The sequence below is a fragment of the Hemitrygon akajei genome, chromosome 32 (genome assembly GCF_048418815.1).
Source record: "Hemitrygon akajei chromosome 32, sHemAka1.3, whole genome shotgun sequence".
In the NCBI taxonomy this organism is placed as follows: domain Eukaryota; kingdom Metazoa; phylum Chordata; class Chondrichthyes; order Myliobatiformes; family Dasyatidae; genus Hemitrygon; species Hemitrygon akajei.
Window position 1 is genome coordinate 34,430,882 of NC_133155.1, and position 24,292 is coordinate 34,455,173.

The 24,292-nt window shown below is 53.8% G+C and overlaps 1 protein-coding gene across 1 annotated transcript in view; it reads right to left on the reverse strand.

The window, feature by feature from the left end:
* Nucleotides 1-2,353: 2,353 nt before the first annotated feature.
* Nucleotides 2,354-24,292, reverse strand: part of LOC140719557 (potassium voltage-gated channel subfamily KQT member 4-like) — a 129,296-nt gene continuing 107,357 nt past the window's right edge. The window contains exon 2 of the mRNA XM_073034258.1: nt 2,354-3,225. Coding sequence (XP_072890359.1) covers nt 3,207-3,225 — 19 coding nt within the window. The 3' untranslated portion in view covers nt 2,354-3,206. The remainder of the gene's footprint in view (nt 3,226-24,292) is intronic.

Consider the following 24,292-nt stretch of genomic DNA (forward strand, 5'->3'; position numbering starts at 1 on the left):
CGCTGGTTAGACCTTCTCAGGGTGCTTTCCTATCGAGGCAGGGTGGTGGTCTTAAACCAGCTGGTGGCCTCCATGTTGTGGTATTGGATGGTCACCTTGGCCCCTCCTGCCCCGTTTGTTGCGAGAATGCAGAGGAAGTTAGTGGACTTCTTCTGGGGCAACGGGAAACACTGGGTCTCTGCAGCGGTCTTGAGTCTCCCAGTGGGAGAGGGCGGACAGTCGCTAGTGTGCGTTTGAACGCGACTGGCGGCTCTCCGCCTCGGGACTCTGCAGAGATTCCTGTACGCCGAGCACCCTCCCAGGTGGCACGTGTTGGCAACATTCTTCCTCCAGAGGGGCTGCTGGCTTCATGAAGACATGCAGCTACCACCGGCGGGCGTCAGCCGTGCTGCTTTGCGGAGACTGCCCGGCTTCTATCAGGACCTACTGAGAGTCTGGAACATGGTTGCCTCAGGCCGGGAATCCCCTCCTCTGGCAGAGGGCGGAGTCCTGGCCGACCTCAGTGTGGCTCAGGTGTGTGGACCGACTCAGGCTGAGCTGCTTGTCGGGCCCAGGCCCCGCAATCTTGTCCGGGAGCCGTGTCCACACAACTTGAGCCGTCTCTCCTCGACACCCACCGTCCCATTCAGGGATGCAAGTAGGAGGTATTTGTATGGGCTGTTGCTCCACACCCTCCACTTCCTTGCCCTTGTCCACCGTCCCGACACGCTATGGCGGTCGGTCTTTCTATCCGGAGGTGAGGTGGGTCCCCACTGGAAGTCCCTCTACAAGGGGGTTCTGCCCATGCACCTGGGGGATCTCAGCTGGATGGTGCTGCATAGAGCGGTGCCCTGCAATAAGTTCTTCAGTCTGCACACGGATCTCCCACCCGCATGTCATTTCTGTGGGCTGGAGGAGACCGTGTACCACATGTATCTGGAGTGTGCGAGGCTGCAGCCCTTTTTTGCATATTTGCGTGGGCTGCTTCTCGCCTTTTGGTTGCACTTTAGCCCCACCCTATTTATATATGGTCATCCAGTAAGGAAGGGGGCATGGAGGGATGAGGATGTCCTAGTCAACTTGCTCCTGGGGCTGGCGAAATCCGCCATCCGAGGGTCTTGGAAACGGGTGGCGGGAGGATCTCCCCGGGCAGACTGTCTGGCAATGTTTAGAGGGTATGTTCGTGCTCGGGTGAATATTGAAAAAGAACACACGCAGTTCAGGGCGACCTTAGAGGAGTTTCGAGGCAAATGGGCTCCGCGGGGTGTAAATGCCATCGTTGAAAGAGATGACAACATTCTGGTGAAATGTCTATTGTCTATTTGTAGTGAAGTAATTGCGTTTGCCACTGTTTTGTATATATTGTATAGCACCGATATTTGTAATAAAGGATTTTGTAAAAAAAAAACTGTGTCCGCATTCACTCACTGTCCCGAATGGCATAAACAGTGTCTGCAGTCATTCACTGTGTCGAATGACCTACACTGTGCCCACAATCATTCTCCATGCACAATGTCATACACTGTGTCCGCAGTCATTCACCGTGCACAATTTCATACTCTGTGTCATTCACTGGGTACAATGTCGTAAACAGTTTCCACAGTCATTTACTGTGCACAATCTCATACACTGTGTCCGCAGTCACTGACGGTGCATTATATCACACACTGTTTCCGCAGTTTCTCACTGTGCACATTGTCATACACTGTGTCTGCAGTGATACACTGTGCCGAATTTCGTACACTGTGTCCGCAGTCTTTCACTATGCACGACATCGTACACTGTCCGCAGTCTTTCACTGTGCACGATGTCGTACACTGTGTCCGCAGTCTTTCACTATGCACGATGTCGTACACTGTGTCTGCAGTCACTCACTGTGCGGAATATCATACACTGTGTCCGCAGTCTCTTACTGTGCACATTCTCGTACACTGTGTCCGCAGTGATACACTGTGCCAAATGTCATACACTGTGTCCTCAGTCATTCACTGTGCACAATGTCGTACACTTTTCCGCAGTGATTCTCTGTGCACAATGTTGTACACTGTGTCCGCAGTCATTCACCATGCACAATGTCTTACACTGTGTCCGCAGGCATTCACCGTGAATAATGATGTACACTGTGTCCACAGTTATTCACGGTGCACAATGTCGTACACTGTGTCCACAGTCATTCACAGGGCACAATGTCGCACACTTTGTACGCAGTCATTCACTGTACTCAATGTCGTACTCTGTGTCCGCAGTCACTCACCATGCACAATGTCTTACTCTGTGTCCGGAGTCACTCACCGTGCACAATGTCGTACTGTCACGTACCCCGTAACTGGGTGTCTGACCAGCAGAGAAAGAAGAATCCACTGAAGTCTGTTGGTACCAAACTAAAGGTGTTTATTAGTAAACTACACAATACAATATTAAAAGTGCAAATATACATATAAAACAAGTTAGCAGTAATAAACCTAAAAGTGTAGGAATAATAATAATCAATAATAAACAAGCTCTATCAATGTCTAGGGGTAAATGAATTGTCATAGGAAAGTATAGAGTTCAGTTCATAAATGCTGAGGTGGTTATGGTTGTTGTGTTGAAATCGTTGGAGAGAGAGAGAGCGAGAGAGAGGTAACAGCTACAGCAGCCAAACCTTCCTTTGCTTTCTTAATCCGTCGTATCCATGTGGCCATTCAGTTATGACCCCTCTGGTCTTCAGCTAGACCGTTCTTCTGTGGTGGACTCGTCACTCTGGCATGAGTGGACACACACACAAGTCCCCACCAGCCCTGCTGTAACACTGTGAGCTTTACTGACCGATCTCCTGGTTCGGTCTCCGAAGCCCCCACCTTTCTGTGGGTTCCCAACACTCAGTCAGTGTCCACTGGTGTGTCTGAAGGGTGTCTCTCCAGACCAGTCTTTTCATCCCCACTCACGGGGTCTCAGCTATCCATCAACTCTGAATAACCATGTCCATCAAATCAGGCCACTCCTGCTATCTCCTGAGGAATGTTAACGAGCAAAGTAAAGTCCTTGTAGTGGAAGGTAAATAATCCAGGAGGAGTCATAATACAGTAAATCAAGTCTCTCTCCCCCTCTTATCTGTAGCAGATGTTCTTGCCTGGGCTTTATCTCTCTCTCTCATTAGCAGCATAACAACAGCAATAGTTCGTAGTTCTCAGGAGGGGGGGAATGGTTAACTCTGCACCCCATTGTCCATCAGGTCTGTCCATCACTCATAACACCCCCATCCTTCTGGAAATTTCACCAGGGTGAAAATTAACTAATAAAGCATATTACTGAATTACAGAGTTTAACAAAATACAGAAGTGGTCTTAACTACAAGAATAATACAGATACACTTTCAAATTAACATTTGGATAAACAGTCAGCAATTACATTCTCACTCCCCTTTACATGTTGTATTTTAATATCGAATTCCTGTAACAACAGACTCCAACTTAATAACATCCTATTTTTATTTTTCATGTTAGCCAAAAATACCCAGTGATTGTGTTCTTAGCTTAGGTGTATATTACAAAGTGTGAACCAATACATTTGTGATTATACTGTTGTACATTACAGAAGTTTGTGCAAATACCAATCTCTATTTTACTTTTAAGCTTAACATTCAATCTTCCATGATGTCTTTATTATTCACATTCTTTATTCAAAAAAAAATCAAATTCCTGCAAAACCAGATCCTATTATTCAAAGTGGCGTTTGGTCAACCCATGCCTCTTTTCCACTTAACTCTCACTTTCTCCTGGTGCCACGGTTAACCCTTTCTTCACTGAACCAAGTCTATCTGGCCCAAAAGGATTGCATTCCTTTTCAACTAAATCAGATACCTCAGACTTTTCCTGAGCTTCAACACTAGGTTCAGTATCCTGTGACTCCACATCCTTCACATCCTATACACAGGCCAACGGGACATCTGCCTCTCCTAGGCTTTCAATACCAGTCCCCTTTTCAAATTCTAAGTTCCCCTGATCCTCCCAGGTACTCTCTGGGGAACTCCCCTTCGGAGTAAACTCAACCTTGCGGGTTAAGACAACTTTGTCTGCTAACCCAGCAGACTCCCTCAAGGTAGCAGCATCCTTTTCATCTAGGACTGCCCTCACATCATCGGGAACACTCAAATTCTTCAACTGAAAACAGCTCTGTCAAGCCAGACAGATCATCCGTGTCCAACCCTGGACATTCTAACTGCCTCATCTGTTTCTCATCTTTACTCTGTGCCTTCCTCACTCCTAAGTGTCCAGCTAGGGGTATCTTGTGAGCCAGGTTCGAAATTTTGTTTCTTAACAACACTAAATCTGCTTCGTCTCCCTTACTTTCCTTAGCTCCACTATTCTCCATTTTACCATCCTCTAATCTCTCCTGGTACAAGATCGGTAAAAACGTCTCAGCTAAATCAATACTGGACTCATTTAAACTGGCTCCTGTCTCAGCCGCCTTTAGAGAAATGCTGCAAGTTACTGCGCATGCGGGATAAATCTTGGAATCTATGGGCGGGTCCTCAGCACTTACAGGCTTACTTGTTAATTTCACTGCTGAATACACATCCCCAGTATCTCTCCAGATCCGCACTGGAACTGGGGTTTCACCCTCCTTCACAGACACTGTCCCTTCCAAGATAAACCTCTCACGCCCCTCTTGGGCTCTATCTACCTTTGCCTTCCTCATCGATCTGTTGACCGACTCAATGCAACCAGTCAGGACTGCCATTTTCCCTTTTCCTGTCTCCTTCTTCGGAGCAAAGCACTAAGATGCTATATGACCAGCTTTCCCACAATTATAACACGTAAAGCTAGGAACCTTCCTGCCAGCCTGCTTTTCCTCCTCCTTACCTTTTCCACTAGCTCCTGGCTTATTCTCTGCCTTAGCCGGTGGGCTTTCTCTACCGTCCCTACTGCCTTTCTGGTAGCTCTTATTTAGGGAAAACTTTGTTTTGTGAGTTAAGGCATACACGTCTGCTAATTTGGCAGTTGCAGACAGAGTCACTGTCTCCTTCTCATCCAAGTATGTCTTCATACTCTCAGGGATACAACCTTTGAACTGCTCCATCAGTATTAACTATAATAGTTTATCATAATCTCCAACGACCCCTTTTGAGGTGCTCCAACGCTCACAACACATTTGCATTTCACGGGCAAACTCTAAATACGTGTGGTTCCATGGCTTTCTCCAATTCCGGAACTTCTGCCGGTATGTCTCTGGCACCAACTCGTAACTCCTCAATACAGCCCTTTTTACTTCCTCGTAATCCTTAGACTCATCCATAGACAATGCCAAATACACTTGTTGAGTCTTCCCCCCAAGTACGCTCTGTAACAGAACAGCCCATTTCCCCTTAGGCCAGTTCTGATTCACAGCCACTTTCTCAGAATGAAGGAAGAACTTATTGACATCCATCTCCTTGAATGGAGGTACTAACTGGATCTCCTGACCAATCTTGAACCCCTCATTTGGGTCCCTTCCCTGCGATGCCTTTAATCTTTCCATTTCCAGCACAAACTGCCTCTCTTTCTCTCTGTCCTCCCTCTGCTTATCAGCTTCTTCTCTCTGCCTTGCAGCTTCTATCTCGTTTATCTGGAGCTCATGCTCCCTTTCCTCCTTCTCCGCAGCCAACCTTAATCTTTCTATCTGAATCTGAAGCTCACCCTAGGCTGGTTTCCTCTCAGGGAACAAGTCCAATATATCCGACGTGAACACACCCTCGGATACGTAATGCACAACTATTGCTCTCTGTATATCCAACTTGCTCATCGACGATTTTACTGCCGAGAGATTTAATCATTTTGCAACGTTCACCAATTCCGCCTTCCTGGCATCCTCTAATTGCCCCCGAAGTCGGGTCTTTTAAAAATTTGTCAATTCCCATCTCAGCTGATTTCCCATCTGGTTATCCACACAACCAGATCAGATAAGGGACTTTTATCCCGATTCACTGCCCCCCCCCCCCCAATTTGGTACTCAAACCCCGGATGAGCCCCCAATTTGTCACGTACCCCGTAACTCGGTGTCTGACCAGCAGAGAAAGAAGAATCCGTTGGAGTCTGGTGGTACCAAACTAAAGGTATTTATTAGTAAACTACACAATACAATACCAAAAATGCAAATATACATAGGAAACAAGTTAGCAGCAATAAACCTAAAAGTGTAGGAATAATAATAATCAATAAAAAACAAGCTCTATCGATGTCTAGAGGTAAATGATTTGTCATAGGAAAGTATAGAGTTCAGTTCATAAATGCTGAGGTGGTTATGGTTGATGTGTTGAAATCGTTGGAGAGAGAGAGAGAGAGAGAGAGAGAGAGAGAAAGAGCGAGCGAGAGGTAACAGCTACAGCAGCCAAACCTTTCTTTGCTTTCTTAATCCGTCGTATCCTTGTGGCCATTCAGTTATGACCCCTCTGGTCTTCAGCTGGACCATTCTTCTGAGGTGGACTCATCACTCTGGCAAGAGTGAACACACACACAAGTCCCCACCAGCCCTGCAGTAACACTGTGAGCTTTACTGACTGATCTCCTGGTTCAGTCTCCGAAGCCCCCACCTTTCTGTGGGTTCCCAACACTCAGTCAGCGTCCACTGGTGTGTCTGAAGGGTGTCTCTCCAGATCTGTCTTTTCATCCCCACTCACGGGGTCTCAGCTATCCATCAACTCTGAATGACCATGTCCATCAAATCAGGCCACTCCTGCTATCTCCTGAGGAATGTTAACAAGCAAAGTACAGTCCTTGTAGTGGAAGGAAAATAATCCAGGAAGAGTCATAATACAGTAAATCAGCAGTCTCTCTCCCCCTCTTATTTGTAGCAGATGTTCTTGCCTGGGCTTTATCTCTCTCTCTCTCTCTCAATAGCAGCATAGCAACAGCAATAGTTCATAGTTCTCGGGGGGAGGGGGAATGGTTAACTCTGCACCCCATTGTCCATCAGGTCTGTCCATCACTCATAACAGTACACTGTGTCCGCAGTCATTCACCGCACATAATGTTGGACACTGTGTCCGCAGTCACTCATGGTGCACAATATTGTACACTGTGTCCGCAGTCATTCACTGGGCACAATGTCATACACTCTGTCCGCAGTCATTCACTGTGCACAATGTCGTACACTGTGTCCGCAGTCATTCACCATGCACAGTGTCGTACTCTGTGCCCACAGTCACTCACCCTGCACAATGGCGTTCACAGTGCTCACAGTCATGCACCGTCTACAGTGTCATACTCTGTGCCCGCAGTCACTCGCCGTCCACAGTGTCGTACTCTGTACCCGCAGTCACTCACCCTGCACAATGCCGTACACTCTGTGCCCGCAGTCACTCGCCGTCCACAGTGTCGTGCTCTGTGCCCGCAGTCACTCACCCTGCACAGTGTTGTACACAGTGCCCGCAGTCACTCGCCCTGCACAGTGTCGTACACTGTGCCCGCAGTCACTCGCCATCCAGTGTCGTGCTCTGTACCCGCAGTCACTCACCCTGCACAATGCCGTACACTCTGTGCCCGCAGTCACTCGCCATCCACAGTGTCGTGCTCTGTGCCCGCAGCCACTCACCCAGCATAGTGTTGTACACAGTGCCCGCAGTCACTCGCCGTCCACACTGTCGTGCTCTGTGCCCGCAGTCACTCGCCCTGCAGTGTCGTGCTCTGTGCCCGCAGTCACTCGCCATCCACAGTGTCGTGCTCTGTGCCCGCAGTCACTCGCTGTCCACAGTGTCGTGCTCTGTGCCCGCAGCCACTCGCCATCCAGAGTGTCGTATTCTGTGCCAGTAGTCACTCGCCGTCCACAGTGTCGTGCTCTGTGCCCGCAGTCACTCACCGTCCACACTGTCGTGCTCTGTGCCCGCAGTCACTCACCCTGCACGATAACATACACTGTGTCTGCAGTCATTCACTCTGCAACCCATTGTCCATCACTCATAACAGTACAGTGTGCCCGCAGTCATTCACTGGGCACAATGTCGTGCACTCTGTCTGCAGTCATTCACTGGGCTGAACGTCGTACTCTGTGCCCGCAGTCATTCACCGTGCACAATGTCGTACTCTGTGCCCACAGTCATTCACCGTGCACAATGTCATACTCTGTGCCCGCAGTCATTCACCCAGCACAATGTTGTACTCTGTGCCCACAGTCACTCATCCTGCACAATGTCGTACTCTGTGCCCACAGTCACTCACCCTGCACAATGTCGTACTCTGTGCCCGCAGTCATTCACCCAGCACAATGTCGTACTCTGTGCCCACAGTCACTCACCCTGCACAATGTCGTTCACAGTGCCCGCAGTCACTCACCGTCCACACTGTCGTACTCTGTGCCCGCAGCCACTCACCCTGCACATGTTGTACACAGTGCCCGCAGTCACTCGCCCTGCACAGTGTCGTACACTGTGCCCGCAGTCACTTGCCGTCCACAGTGTCGTGCTCTGTGCCCGCAGCCACTCGCCCTGCACAGCGTCGTACACTGTGCCCGCAGTCACTCGCCGTCCACACAGTCGTGCTCTGTACCCACAGTCACTCACCCTGCACAGTGTTGTACACAGTGCCCGCAGTCACTCACCCTGCACAATGCCGTACACTCTGTGCCCGCAGCCACTCACCCTGCACATGTTGTACACAGTGCCCGCAGTCACTCGCCGTCCACAGTGTCGTGCTCTGTGCCCGCAGCCACTCACCCTGCACAGCGTCGTGCTCTGTGCCCGCAGTCACTCACCCTGCACAGTGTCGTGCTCTGTGCCCGCAGTCACTCGCCGTCCACACTGTCGTGCTCTGTGCCCGCAGTCACTCGCCGTCCACAGTGTCGTGCTCTGTGCCCGCAGCCACTCACCCTGCACAGCGTCGTGCTCTGTGCCCGCAGTCACTCACCCTGCACAGTGTCGTGCTCTGTGCCCGCAGTCACTCGCCATCCACACTGTCGTGCTCTGTGCCCGCAGTCACTCGCCGTCCACAGTGTCGTGCTCTGTGCCCACAGCCACTCACCCTGCACAGTGTTGTACACAGTGCCCGCAGTCACTCGCCATCCACAGTGTCATGCTCTGTGCCCACAGCCACTCACCCTGCACAGTGTTGTACACTGTGCCCACAGTCACTCGCCGTCCACACTGTCGTGCTCTGTACCCGCAGTCACTCACCCTGCACAATGCCGTACACTCTGTGTCCGCAGTCACTCGCCGTCCACAGTGTCGTGCTCTGTGCCCGCAGTCACTCACCGTCCACAGTGCCGTGCTCTGTGCCCACAGTCACTCACCCTGCACAGTGTTGTACACAGTTCCCGCAGTCACTCACCATCCACAGTGTCGTACTCTGTGCCCGCAGTCACTCGCCGTCCACAGTGCCGTGCTCTGTGCCCACAGTCACTCACCCTGCACGATGACGTACATTGTGTCCGCAGTCATTCACTGTGCCGAATGTCATACACTGTGTCCGCAGTCATTCACTGTGCCGACAGTCGTACGTTGTGTTCACAACCATTCACTGTGCTCACAGTCATCTGCCATGCACAATGTCGTGCACTGTGCCCGCAGTCATCCCCCATCCACGGTGTCCTGCACTCTGTCCGCAGTCATCCATCGTGCAGAATGTCGTAAACTGTGTCCAGTCCTTCACCGTGCACAATGTCGTACACTTTGTTTGCAGTTACTCACTGTACTCAATGTCGTAAACTGTGTCCGCAGTCATTCACTGTGCACAATGTCGTACACTGTTCCGCAGTCATTCACTGGGCTGAATGTCGTACACTGTGTATGCAGTCATTCACCGTGCATAGTGTCGTACTCTGTGCCCACAGTCACTCACCTTGCACAATGTCGTTCACAGTGCCCGCAGTCATGCACTGTCTACAGTGTCATACTCTGTGCCCACAGTCACTCGCCGTGCACAGTGCCGTGCTCTGTACCCGCAGTCACTCACCCTGCACAGTGTCGTGCTCTGTGCCCGCAGTCACTCGCCGTCCACACTGTCGTGCTCTGTGCCCGCAGTCACTCACCCTGCACAGTGTCATGCTCTGTGCCCGCAGTCACTCGCCGTCCACACTGTCGTGCTCTGTACCCACAGTCACTCACCCTGCACAGTGTCGTGCTCTGTGCCCGCAGTCACTCGCCGTCCACACTGTCGTGCTCTGTACCCACAGTCACTCACCCTGCACAATGCCGTACACTCTGTGTCCGCAGTCACTCGCTGTCCACAATGTCGTGCTCTGTGCCCGCAGCCACTCACCCTGCACAGTGTTGTACACAGTTCCCGCAGTCACTCACCGTCCACAGTGTCATACTCTGTGCCCGCAGTCACTCACCCTGCACGATGACGTACATTGTGTCCGTAGTCATTCACTGTGCCGAATGTCATACACTGTGTACGCAGTCATTCACTGTACACAATGACGTACACTGTGTACGCAGTCATTCACTGTGCCGACAGTCGTACGTTGTGTTCACAACCATTCACTGTGCTCACAGTCATCTGCCGTGCACTGTGCCCGCAGTCATCCCCCGTCCACGGTGTCCTGCACTCTGTCCGCAGTCATCCGTCATGCAGAATGTCGTAAACTGTGTCCAGTCCTTCACCGTGCACAATGTCGTACACTTTGTTCGCAGTTACTCACTGTACTCAATGTCGTAAACTGTGTCCGCAGTCATTCACTGGGCACAATGTCATACACTGTTCCGCAGTCATTCACTGGGCTGAATGTCGTACACTGTGTACGCAGTCATTCACCGTGCATAGTGTCATACTCTGTGCCCACAGTCACTCACCCTGCACAATGTCGTTCACTGTGTCCGCAGTCATTCACCGTGCCAACAGTGGTACATTGCGTCCGCAGTCAATCACTGTGCCAAATGTCGTACACTGTGTCCGCAGTCATTCATTGTGCACAACGTCATACAATCTGTCTGCAGCCATTCACCGTGCACAATGTCGTGCACTCTGTCCGCAGTCATTCCCCGTGCACAATGTCGTGCACTGTGCCCGCAGTCACCCGCCGTCCACAGTGTCCTGCACTCTGTCCGCAGTCCTCCGCCGTGCACAATGTCGGACTCTGTGCCCGCAGTCACTCACCTGGCACAATGTCGTGCTCTGTACCCGCAGCCACTCACCCTGCACAGTGTCTGCACTGTGTCCGCAGTCATCCGCCATGCACAGAGTCATGCACTGTGTCCGCAGTCATCTGATATCCACTTTTTCCTGCACTCTGTCCACAGTCAATCACTGTGCCAAATGTCGTGCACTGTGTCCGCAGTCATTCAGTGTGCACTATGTCGTACAATCTGTCCGCAGCCATTCACCCTGCACAGTGCCGTGCTCTGTGCCCGCAGTCACTCGCCGTCCACACTGTCGTGCTCTGTACCCACAGTCACTCACCCTGCACAATGCCGTACACTCTGTGTCCGCAGTCACTCGCTGTCCACAATGTCGTGCTCTGTGCCCGCAGCCACTCACCCTGCACAGTGTTGTACACAGTTCCCGCAGTCACTCACCGTCCACAGTGTCGTACTCTGTGCCCGCAGTCACTCACCCTGCACGATGACGTACATTGTGTCCGTAGTCATTCACTGTGCCGAATGTCATACACTGTGTACGCAGTCATCTGATATCCACTTTTTCCTGCACTCTGTCCACAGTCAATCACTGTGCCAAATGTCGTGCACTGTGTCCGCAGTCATTCAGTGTGCACAATGTCGCACACTCTGTCCGCAGTCATCCACTGTGCAGAATGTCGCACACTCTGTCCGCAGTCATCCACTGTCCACGGTGTCCTGCACTCTGTCCGCAGTCATCCACCATCCACGGTGTCGTGCACTCTGTCCGCAGTCATCCACCGTCCACAGTGTTCTGCACTCTGTTCTCAGTCATCCACCGTCTACAGTGTCCTGCACTCTGTCCGCAGTCATCCGCCGTGCACAATGTCGTACAGTGTGTCCGCAGTGATTCACTGTGCCAACAATCGTACATTGTGTCCGCATTCAATCACTGTGCCAAATGTCGTACACTGTGTCCGTAGTCATTCACTGTGCACAATGTCGTGCTCTGTGTCCGCAGTCATTCACTGTGCCGACAGTCATACGTTGTGTTCACAGCCATTCACTGTGCTCACTGTCATCTGCCGTCCACAGTTTCCTGCACTGTGTCCGCAGTCAGCCGCCATGCACAATGTTGTGCACTGGGTCCGCAGTCATCCGCTGTCCACAGTGTCCCACACTGTGCCTGCAGTCATCGGCCGTGCACAATGTCGTACACTGTATCCGCAGTCATTCACTGTGCCAACAGTCGTACGTTCTGTCCACAGTCAATCACTGTGCCAAATGTCGTACACTGTATCCGCAGTCATTCACTGTGCACAATGTCATACACTGTGTACGCAGTCATTCACCGCGCGCAATGTCATACACTGTGTCCGCAGTCAGTCACTGTGCCAAATGTCGTACACTGTGTTCGCAGTCATTCACTGTGCTGAATGTCGTACACTGTGTCCACAGTCATTCACCGTGCAAAATGTCGCACACTTTGTCCACAGTCATCCGTCGTGCACAATGTCGTGCACTGTGCCCGCAGTCACTCACTGTACACAATGATGTACACTGTGTCCGCAGTCATTCACTGTGCCGACAGTCGTACATTGCGTCCGCAATCATTCACTGTACACAATGTCGTACACTGTGTCCGCAGTCATTCACTGTGCACAATGTCGCACACTGTGTGCGCAGTCATTCACCGTGCGCAAAGCCGTGCACTGTGTCCGCAGTCCTCCGCCGTCCACAGTGTCCTGCACTCTGTCCGCAGTCATCCATCGTGCACAAGGCAGTGCTTTGTGTCCGCAGTCCTCCACCATCTAGAGTGTCCTGTACTCTGTCCGCAGTCATCCGCCGTCCAGTGTCCTGTACCCTGTATGCAGTCATCCACTGTGAACAATGTCGTGCACTGTGACCGCAGTCATCTGCCGTCCACACTGTCCTACACTCTGTCCGCAGTCATCCGCCATCCAGTGTCCTGTACTCTGTCCGCAGTCATCCGCCGTCCAGTGTCCTGTACTCTGTCCGCAGTCATCCACCGTCCACAATGCCCTGCACTCTGTCCGCAGTCATCCGCTGTGCACAATGCCGTGCACTGTGTCCACAGTCATCCACTGTCCACAGTGTCCTGCAGTCTGTCCTCAGTCATCCGCTGTGCACAATGACGTGCACTGTGTCCGCAGTCATCCGCTGTGCACAGAGTCCTGTACTCTGTCCCCGCAGTCATCCGCCATGCGCAATGTTGTGCACTGTCCCCGCAGTCACCCGCCATGCACAGTGTCCTACACTCTGTCCGCAGTCATCCACCATGCACAGTGTCCTACACTCTGTCCGCAGTCATCCGCCATGCGCAATGTTGTGCACTGTTCCCGCAGTCATCCGCCGTGCACTGTGTCCTGTACTCTGTCCACAGTAATCCACTGTGCACAATGCCATGCAGTGTCCGCAGACATCCACAGTCCACAGTGTCCTACACACTGTCCGCAGTCATCCGCCGTGCACAGTGTCCTGTACTCTGTCTGCAGCACCCGCCGTCCACAGTGTCCTACACTCTGTCCCCGCAGTCATCCACCGTCCACAGTGTCCTGTACTCTGTCCCCGCAGTCATCCACCGTCCACAGTGTCCTGTACTCTGTCCCAGCAGTCATCCACCGTCCACAGTGTCCTGCACTCTGTCCCCACAGTCATCCACCGTCCACAGTGTCCTGTACTCTGTCTGCAGCCCCCGCCGTCCACAGTGTCCTGTACTCTGTCCCCGCAGTCATCCACCATCCACAGTGTCCTGCACTCTGTCCCCGCAGTCATCCACCGTCCACAGTGTCCTGTACTCTGTCTGCAGTCATCCGCCGTGCACAATGCCGTGCACTCTGTCCGCATTCATCCACCATCCACAGTGTCCTGTACTCTGTCCGCAGTCATCCACCATCCACAGTGTCCTGTACTCTGTCTGCAGTCATCCACCATCCACAGTGTCCTACACTCTGTCCGCAGACATCCACTGTGCACAGTGTCCTGTACTCTGTCTGCAGCACCCGCCGTCCACAGTGTCCTACACTCTGTCCGCAGTCACCCGCCATCCACAGTGTCCTGTACACTGTCCGCAGTCATCCTCCGTGTTCAATGCCATGCACTGTGTCCTCAGTCATCCGCCATGCACTCTGTCTGCAGTCTGTCCTCAGTCAACCGCCGTGCACAATGCAGTGCTCTGTGTCCGCAGTCCTCCACCGTCTAGAGTGCCCTGCACTCTGTCTGCAGTCTGTCATGCTCTGTGCCCGCAGTCATTCACCGTGCACAATGTCGCACACTGTGTCCACAGTCATTCACCGTGCACAATGTCGTACACTTTCCACGTAGTCATTCACTCTGCACAATGTCGCACACTGTGTCCGCAGTCATTCACCGTGCACAATGTCGCACACTGTGTCCACAGTCATTCACCGTGCACAATGTCGCACACTGTGTCCACAGTCATTCACTCTGCACAATGTCGCACACTGTGTCCGCAGTCATTCACCGTGCACAATGTCGCACACTGTGTCCACAGTCATTCACTCTGCACAATGTCGCACACTGTGTCCGCAGTCATACACCGTACACAATGGCGTATACTGTGTCCGCAGTCATTCAGTGTACACAATCACGTACACTGTGTCCGCAGTCATTCACTGTACAAAATAACGTACACTTTGTCCGCAGTCATTCTCTGTGCACAATGTTGTACACTGTTTCCGCAGTCATTCACTGTGCACAATGTTGTACACTGTGTCCGCAGTCATTCACCGTACACAATGTCGCAGTGTCCACAGTCATCCGCCGTGCACAGTGCCGTGAACTGTGTCCGCAGTATCCGCAGTCCACAGTGTCCTACACTCTGTCTGCATTCTTCCGCCGTCCGCAGTGTCCTGTACTCTGTCCACAGTCATCCACCGTGCACAATGCAGTGTACTGTGTCCGCATTCTTCCGCCGTCCACAGTGTCCTGTACTCTGTCCACAGTCATCCGACATCCAGTGTCCTGTACTCTGTTCGCAGTCATCCACCGTCCACAATGCCCTGCACTCTGTCCTCAGTCATCCGCTGTGCACAATGCTGTGCACTGTGACCGCAGTCATCTGCAGTCCACACTGTCCTACACTCTGTCCGCAGTCACCCATGTGCACAATGTTGTGCACTGTGTCCGCAGTCATCCACCGTCCACAGTGTCCTGCAGTCTGTCCGCAGTCATCCGCCGTGCACAATGCCGTACACTGTGTCCGCAGTCATCCACCGTGCACAATGTTGTGCATTGTGTCCACAGTCATCCACCGTGCACAATGCAGTGTACTGTGTCCGCATTCTTCCGCCGTCCACAGTGTCCTGTACTCTGTCCACAGTCATCCGCCATCCAGTGTCCTGTACTCTGTCCGCAGTCATCCACCGTCCACAATGCCCTGCACTGTGTCCGCAGTCATCCACCGTCCACAGTGTCCTGCAGTCTGTCCGCAGTCATCCGCTGTGCACAATGCCGTGCACTGTGTCCGCAGTCATCCACCGTCCACAGTGTCCTGCACTCTGTCCGCAGTCATCCACCGTCCACAATGCCCTGCACTCTGTCCGGAGTCCTCCGCTGTGCACAATGCCGTGCACTGTGTCCGCAGTCATCCACCGTCCACAGTGTCCTGCACTCTGTCCGCAGTCATCCACCGTCCACAATGCCCTGCACTCTGTCCGGAGTCCTCCGCTGTGCACAATGCCGTGCACTGTGTCCGCAGTCATCCACCGTCCACAGTGTCCTGCAGTCTGTCCGCAGTCATCCACCGTCCACAATGCCCTGCACTCTGTCCGCAGTCATCCGCTGTGCACAATGCCGTGCACTGTTTTCGCAGTCATCCACCGTGCACAATGCCGTGCACTGTTTTCGCAGTCATCCACCGTGCACAATGCCGTGCACTGTTTTCGCAGTCATCCACCGTGCACAGTGTCCTGCACTCTGTCTGCAGTCATCCGCCGTGCACACTGTCCTGTACTCTGTCCGCAGTCATCCGCCGTGCACAGTGTCCTGCACTCTGTCTGCAGTCATCCGCCGTGCACAGTGTCCTGCAATCTGTCCTCAGTCATCCGCCGTGCACACTGTCCTGCACTCTGTCCGCAGTCATCCGCCGTGCACAGTGTCCTGCACTCTGTCTGCAGTCATCCGCCGTGCACACTGTCCTGCACTCTGTCCGCATTCATCCGCCATCCAGTGTCCTGCAATCTGTCCGCAGTCATCCGCCGTGCGCAATGTTGTGCACTGTGCCCGCAGTCATCCACCGTGCAAAGTGTCCTGTACTCTGTGCGCAGTCATCCGCCGTGCACAGTGTCCTGTACTCTGTCCTCAGTCATCCGCCGTGCACAGTGTCCTGTACACTGTCCTCAGTCATCCGCCGTGCACAGTGTCCTGCACTCTGTCCTCAGTCATCCGCCGTGCACAGTGTCCTGCACTCTGTCCGCAGTCATCCACCGTGCACACTGTCCTGCACTCTGTCCGCAGACATCCGCTGTGCACACTGTCCTGCACTCTGTCTGCAGTCATCCGCCGTGCACAGTGTCCTGCACTCTGTCTGCAGTCATCCGCCGTGCACACTGTCCTGCACTCTGTCCGCAGTCATCCACCGTGCACACTGTCCTGCACTCTGTCCGCAGACATCCGCTGTGCACACTGTCCTGCACTCTGTCCGCAGTCATCCGCCATGCACACTGTCCTGCACTCTGTCCGCAGTCATCCGCCGTGCACAGTCCTACACTCTGTCCGCAGTCATCCGCCGTGCACAATGTTGTGCACTGTGTCCGCAGTCATCCACCGTGCACAATGCAGTGTACTGTGTCCGCATTCTTCCGCCGTCCACAGTGTCCTGTACTCTATCCACAGTTATCCGCCATGCACAATGTCGTGCACTGTGTCCGTAGTCATCTGCTGTGCACAATGCCGTGCACTCTGTCCGCATTCATCCGCCATCCAGTGTCCTGTACTCTGTCCGCAGTCATCCGCCGTCCAGTGTCCTGTACCCTGTACGCAGTCATCCGCCGTGCACAATGTCGTGCACTGTGTCTGCAGTCATCCGCCATGCACAATGTCGTGCACTTCTCCGCAGTCATCTGCCGTCCACAGTGTCCTGTACTCTTTCCGCAGTCATCCGCCGTGCACTGTGTCCTGTACTCTGTCCATAGTAATCCACTGTGCACAATGCCATGCAGTGTCCGCAGTCATCCACAGTCCACAGTGTCCTACACACTGTCCGCAGTCATCCGCCGTGCACAATGCCGTGCACTGTGTCCGCAGTCATCCACCGTCCACAGTGTCCTGCAGTCTGTCCGCAGTCATCCGCCGTGCACAATGCCGTGCACTGTGTCCGCAGTCATCCGCCGTCCACAGTGTCCTGTACTCTGTCCGCAGTCATCCACCGTCCACAGTGTCCTACACTCTGTCCGCAGACATCCACTGTGCACAGTGTCCTGTACTCTGTCCGCAGTCATCCGCCGTCGACAATGTCACGCAGTGTCCGCAGACATTCACCGTGCACAATGTCGTACACTTTCTACGCAGTCATTCACCGTGCACAATGTCACACACTGTGTCCGCAGTCATTCACCGTGCACAATGTCGTACACTTTCTACGCAGTTATTCACTCTGCACAATGTCGCACACTGTGTCCGCAGTCATACACCGTACACAATGGCATATACTGTGTCCGCAGTCATTCAGTGTACACAATCACGTACACTGTGTCCGCAGTCATTCACTGTACAAAATAACGTACACTTTGTCCGCAGTCATTCACTGTGCACAATGCCGTACACTGTGTCCGCAGTATCCGCAGTCCACAGTGTCCTACACTCTGTCCGCATTCTTCCGCCGTCCGCAGTGTCCTGTACTCTGTCCACAGTCATCCACCGTGCACAATGCCGTGCACTGTGACCGCAGTCATCTGCCGTCCACAGTGTTCTGTACTCTGTCCGCAGTCATCCGCCGTGCACTGTGTCCTGTACTCTGTCCATAGTAATCCACTGTGCACAATGCCATGCAGTGTCCGCAGTCATCCGCAGTCCACAGTGTCCTACACACTGTCCGCAGTCATCCGCCGTGCACAATGCCGTGCACTGTGTCCGCAGTCATCCACCGTCCACAGTGTCCTGCAGTCTGTCCGCAGTCATCCGCCGTGCACAATGCCGTGCACTGTGTCCGCAGTCATCCGCCATCCACAGTGTCCTGTACACTGTCCGCAGTCATCCTCCGTGTTCAATGCCATGCACTGTGTCCTCAGTCATCCGCCATGCACTCTGTCTGCAGTCTGTCCTCAGTCAACCGCCGTGCACAATGCAGTGCTCTGTGTCCGCAGTCCTCCACCGTCTAGAGTGCCCTGCACTCTGTCTGCAGTCTGTCATGCTCTGTGCCCGCAGTCATTCACCGTGCACAATGTCGCACACTGTGTCCACAGTCATTCACCGTGCACAATGTCGTACACTTTCCACGTAGTCATTCACTCTGCACAATGTCGCACACTGTGTCCGCAGTCATTCACCGTGCACAATGTCGCACACTGTGTCCACAGTCATTCACCGTGCACAATGTCGCACACTGTGTCCACAGTCATTCACTCTGCACAATGTCGCACACTGTGTCCGCAGTCATTCACCGTGCACAATGTCGCACACTGTGTCCACAGTCATTCACTCTGCACAATGTCGCACACTGTGTCCGCAGTCATACACCGTACACAATGGCGTATACTGTGTCCGCAGTCATTCAGTGTACACAATCACGTACACTGTGTCCGCAGTCATTCACTGTACAAAATAACGTACACTTTGTCCGCAGTCATTCTCTGTGCACAATGTTGTACACTGTTTCCGCAGTCATTCACTGTGCACAATGTTGTACACTGTGTCCGCAGTCATTCACCGTACACAATGTCGCAGTGTCCACAGTCATCCGCCGTGCACAGTGCCGTGAACTGTGTCCGCAGTATCCGCAGTCCACAGTGTCCTACACTCTGTCTGCATTCTTCCGCCGTCCGCAGTGTCCTGTACTCTGTCCACAGTCATCCACCGTGCACAATGCAGTGTACTGTGTCCGCATTCTTCCGCCGTCCACAGTGTCCTGTACTCTGTCCACAGTCATCCGACATCCAGTGTCCTGTACTCTGTTCGCAGTCATCCACCGTCCACAATGCCCTGCACTCTGTCCTCAGTCATCCGCTGTGCACAATGCTGTGCACTGTGACCGCAGTCATCTGCAGTCCACACTGTCCTACACTCTGTCCGCAGTCACCCATGTGCACAATGTTGTGCACTGTGTCCGCAGTCATCCACCGTCCACAGTGTCCTGCAGTCTGTCCGCAGTCATCCGCCGTGCACAATGCCGTACACTGTGTCCGCAGTCATCCACCGTGCACAATGTTGTGCATTGTGTCCACAGTCATCCACCGTGCACAATGCAGTGTACTGTGTCCGCATTCTTCCGCCGTCCACAGTGTCCTGTACTCTGTCCACAGTCATCCGCCATCCAGTGTCCTGTACTCTGTCCGCAGTCATCCACCGTCCACAATGCCCTGCACTGTGTCCGCAGTCATCCACCGTCCACAGTGTCCTGCAGTCTGTCCGCAGTCATCCGCTGTGCACAATGCCGTGCACTGTGTCCGCAGTCATCCACCGTCCACAGTGTCCTGCACTCTGTCCGCAGTCATCCACCGTCCACAATGCCCTGCACTCTGTCCGGAGTCCTCCGCTGTGCACAATGCCGTGCACTGTGTCCGCAGTCATCCACCGTCCACAGTGTCCTGCACTCTGTCCGCAGTCATCCACCGTCCACAATGCCCTGCACTCTGTCCGGAGTCCTCCGCTGTGCACAATGCCGTGCACTGTGTCCGCAGTCATCCACCGTCCACAGTGTCCTGCAGTCTGTCCGCAGTCATCCACCGTCCACAATGCCCTGCACTCTGTCCGCAGTCATCCGCTGTGCACAATGCCGTGCACTGTTTTCGCAGTCATCCACCGTGCACAATGCCGTGCACTGTTTTCGCAGTCATCCACCGTGCACAATGCCGTGCACTGTTTTCGCAGTCATCCACCGTGCACAGTGTCCTGCACTCTGTCTGCAGTCATCCGCCGTGCACACTGTCCTGTACTCTGTCCGCAGTCATCCGCCGTGCACAGTGTCCTGCACTCTGTCTGCAGTCATCCGCCGTGCACAGTGTCCTGCAATCTGTCCTCAGTCATCCGCCGTGCACACTGTCCTGCACTCTGTCCGCAGTCATCCGCCGTGCACAGTGTCCTGCACTCTGTCTGCAGTCATCCGCCGTGCACACTGTCCTGCACTCTGTCCGCATTCATCCGCCATCCAGTGTCCTGCAATCTGTCCGCAGTCATCCGCCGTGCGCAATGTTGTGCACTGTGCCCGCAGTCATCCACCGTGCAAAGTGTCCTGTACTCTGTGCGCAGTCATCCGCCGTGCACAGTGTCCTGTACTCTGTCCTCAGTCATCCGCCGTGCACAGTGTCCTGTACACTGTCCTCAGTCATCCGCCGTGCACAGTGTCCTGCACTCTGTCCTCAGTCATCCGCCGTGCACAGTGTCCTGCACTCTGTCCGCAGTCATCCACCGTGCACACTGTCCTGCACTCTGTCCGCAGACATCCGCTGTGCACACTGTTCTGCACTCTGTCTGCAGTCATCCGCCGTGCACAGTGTCCTGCACTCTGTCTGCAGTCATCCGCCGTGCACACTGTCCTGCACTCTGTCCGCAGTCATCCACCGTGCACACTGTCCTGCACTCTGTCCGCAGACATCCGCTGTGCACACTGTCCTGCACTCTGTCCGCAGTCATCCGCCATGCACACTGTCCTGCACTCTGTCCGCAGTCATCCGCCGTGCACAGTCCTACACTCTGTCCGCAGTCATCCGCCGTGCACAATGTTGTGCACTGTGTCCGCAGTCATCCACCGTGCACAATGCAGTGTACTGTGTCCGCATTCTTCCGCCGTCCACAGTGTCCTGTACTCTATCCACAGTTATCCGCCATGCACAATGTCGTGCACTGTGTCCGTAGTCATCTGCTGTGCACAATGCCGTGCACTGTGTCCGCAGTCATCCACCGTCCACAGTGTCCTGCAGTCTGTCCGCAGTCATCCACCGTCCACAATGCCCTGCACTCTGTCCGCAGTCATCCGCTGTGCACAATGCCGTGCACTGTTTTCGCAGTCATCCACCGTGCACAATGCCGTGCACTGTTTTCGCAGTCATCCACCGTGCACAATGCCGTGCACTGTTTTCGCAGTCATCCACCGTGCACAGTGTCCTGCACTCTGTCTGCAGTCATCCGCCGTGCACACTGTCCTGTACTCTGTCCGCAGTCATCCGCCGTGCACAGTGTCCTGCACTCTGTCTGCAGTCATCCGCCGTGCACAGTGTCCTGCAATCTGTCCTCAGTCATCCGCCGTGCACACTGTCCTGCACTCTGTCCGCAGTCATCCGCCGTGCACAGTGTCCTGCACTCTGTCTGCAGTCATCCGCCGTGCACACTGTCCTGCACTCTGTCCGCATTCATCCGCCATCCAGTGTCCTGCAATCTGTCCGCAGTCATCCGCCGTGCGCAATGTTGTGCACTGTGCCCGCAGTCATCCACCGTGCAAAGTGTCCTGTACTCTGTGCGCAGTCATCCGCCGTGCACAGTGTCCTGTACTCTGTCCTCAGTCATCCGCCGTGCACAGTGTCCTGTACACTGTCCTCAGTCATCCGCCGTGCACAGTGTCCTGCACTCTGTCCTCAGTCATCCGCCGTGCACAGTGTCCTGCACTCTGTCCGCAGTCATCCACCGTGCACACTGTCCTGCACTCTGTCCGCAGACATCCGCTGTGCACACTGTCCTGCACTCTGTCTGCAGTCATCCGCCGTGCACAGTGTCCTGCACTCTGTCTGCAGTCATCCGCCGTGCACACTGTCCTGCACTCTGTCCGCAGTCATCCACCGTGCACACTGTCCTGCACTCTGTCCGCAGACATCCGCTGTGCACACTGTCCTGCACTCTGTCCGCAGTCATCCGCCATGCACACTGTCCTGCACTCTGTCCGCAGTCATCCGCCGTGCACAGTCCTACACTCTGTCCGCAGTCATCCGCCGTGCACAATGTTGTGCACTGTGTCCGCAGTCATCCACCGTGCACAATGCAGTGTACTGTGTCCGCATTCTTCCGCCGTCCACAGTGTCCTGTACTCTATCCACAGTTATCCGCCATGCACAATGTCGTGCACTGTGTCCGTAGTCATCTGCTGTGCACAATGCCGTGCACTCTGTCCGCATTCATCCGCCATCCAGTGTCCTGTACTCTGTCCGCAGTCATCCGCCGTCCAGTGTCCTGTACCCTGTACGCAGTCATCCGCCGTGCACAATGTCGTGCACTGTGTCTGCAGTCATCCGCCATGCACAATGTCGTGCACTTCTCCGCAGTCATCTGCCGTCCACAGTGTCCTGTACTCTTTCCGCAGTCATCCGCCGTGCACTGTGTCCTGTACTCTGTCCATAGTAATCCACTGTGCACAATGCCATGCAGTGTCCGCAGTCATCCACAGTCCACAGTGTCCTACACACTGTCCGCAGTCATCCGCCGTGCACAATGCCGTGCACTGTGTCCGCAGTCATCCACCGTCCACAGTGTCCTGCAGTCTGTCCGCAGTCATCCGCCGTGCACAATGCCGTGCACTGTGTCCGCAGTCATCCGCCGTCCACAGTGTCCTGTACTCTGTCCGCAGTCATCCACCGTCCACAGTGTCCTACACTCTGTCCGCAGACATCCACTGTGCACAGTGTCCTGTACTCTGTCCGCAGTCATCCGCCGTCGACAATGTCACGCAGTGTCCGCAGACATTCACCGTGCACAATGTCGTACACTTTCTACGCAGTCATTCACCGTGCACAATGTCACACACTGTGTCCGCAGTCATTCACCGTGCACAATGTCGTACACTTTCTACGCAGTTATTCACTCTGCACAATGTCGCACACTGTGTCCGCAGTCATACACCGTACACAATGGCATATACTGTGTCCGCAGTCATTCAGTGTACACAATCACGTACACTGTGTCCGCAGTCATTCACTGTACAAAATAACGTACACTTTGTCCGCAGTCATTCACTGTGCACAATGCCGTACACTGTGTCCGCAGTATCCGCAGTCCACAGTGTCCTACACTCTGTCCGCATTCTTCCGCCGTCCGCAGTGTCCTGTACTCTGTCCACAGTCATCCACCGTGCACAATGCCGTGCACTGTGACCGCAGTCATCTGCCGTCCACAGTGTTCTGTACTCTGTCCGCAGTCATCCGCCGTGCACTGTGTCCTGTACTCTGTCCATAGTAATCCACTGTGCACAATGCCATGCAGTGTCCGCAGTCATCCGCAGTCCACAGTGTCCTACACACTGTCCGCAGTCATCCGCCGTGCACAATGCCGTGCACTGTGTCCGCAGTCATCCACCGTCCACAGTGTCCTGCAGTCTGTCCGCAGTCATCCGCCGTGCACAATGCCGTGCACTGTGTCCGCAGTCATCCGCCATCCACAGTGTCCTGTACACTGTCCGCAGTCATCCTCCGTGTTCAATGCCATGCACTGTGTCCTCAGTCATCCGCCATGCACTCTGTCTGCAGTCTGTCCTCAGTCAACCGCCGTGCACAATGCAGTGCTCTGTGTCCGCAGTCCTCCACCGTCTAGAGTGCCCTGCACTCTGTCTGCAGTCTGTCATGCTCTGTGCCCGCAGTCATTCACCGTGCACAATGTCGCACACTGTGTCCACAGTCATTCACCGTGCACAATGTCGTACACTTTCCACGTAGTCATTCACTCTGCACAATGTCGCACACTGTGTCCGCAGTCATTCACCGTGCACAATGTCGCACACTGTGTCCACAGTCATTCACCGTGCACAATGTCGCACACTGTGTCCACAGTCATTCACTCTGCACAATGTCGCACACTGTGTCCGCAGTCATTCACCGTGCACAATGTCGCACACTGTGTCCACAGTCATTCACTCTGCACAATGTCGCACACTGTGTCCGCAGTCATACACCGTACACAATGGCGTATACTGTGTCCGCAGTCATTCAGTGTACACAATCACGTACACTGTGTCCGCAGTCATTCACTGTACAAAATAACGTACACTTTGTCCGCAGTCATTCTCTGTGCACAATGTTGTACACTGTTTCCGCAGTCATTCACTGTGCACAATGTTGTACACTGTGTCCGCAGTCATTCACCGTACACAATGTCGCAGTGTCCACAGTCATCCGCCGTGCACAGTGC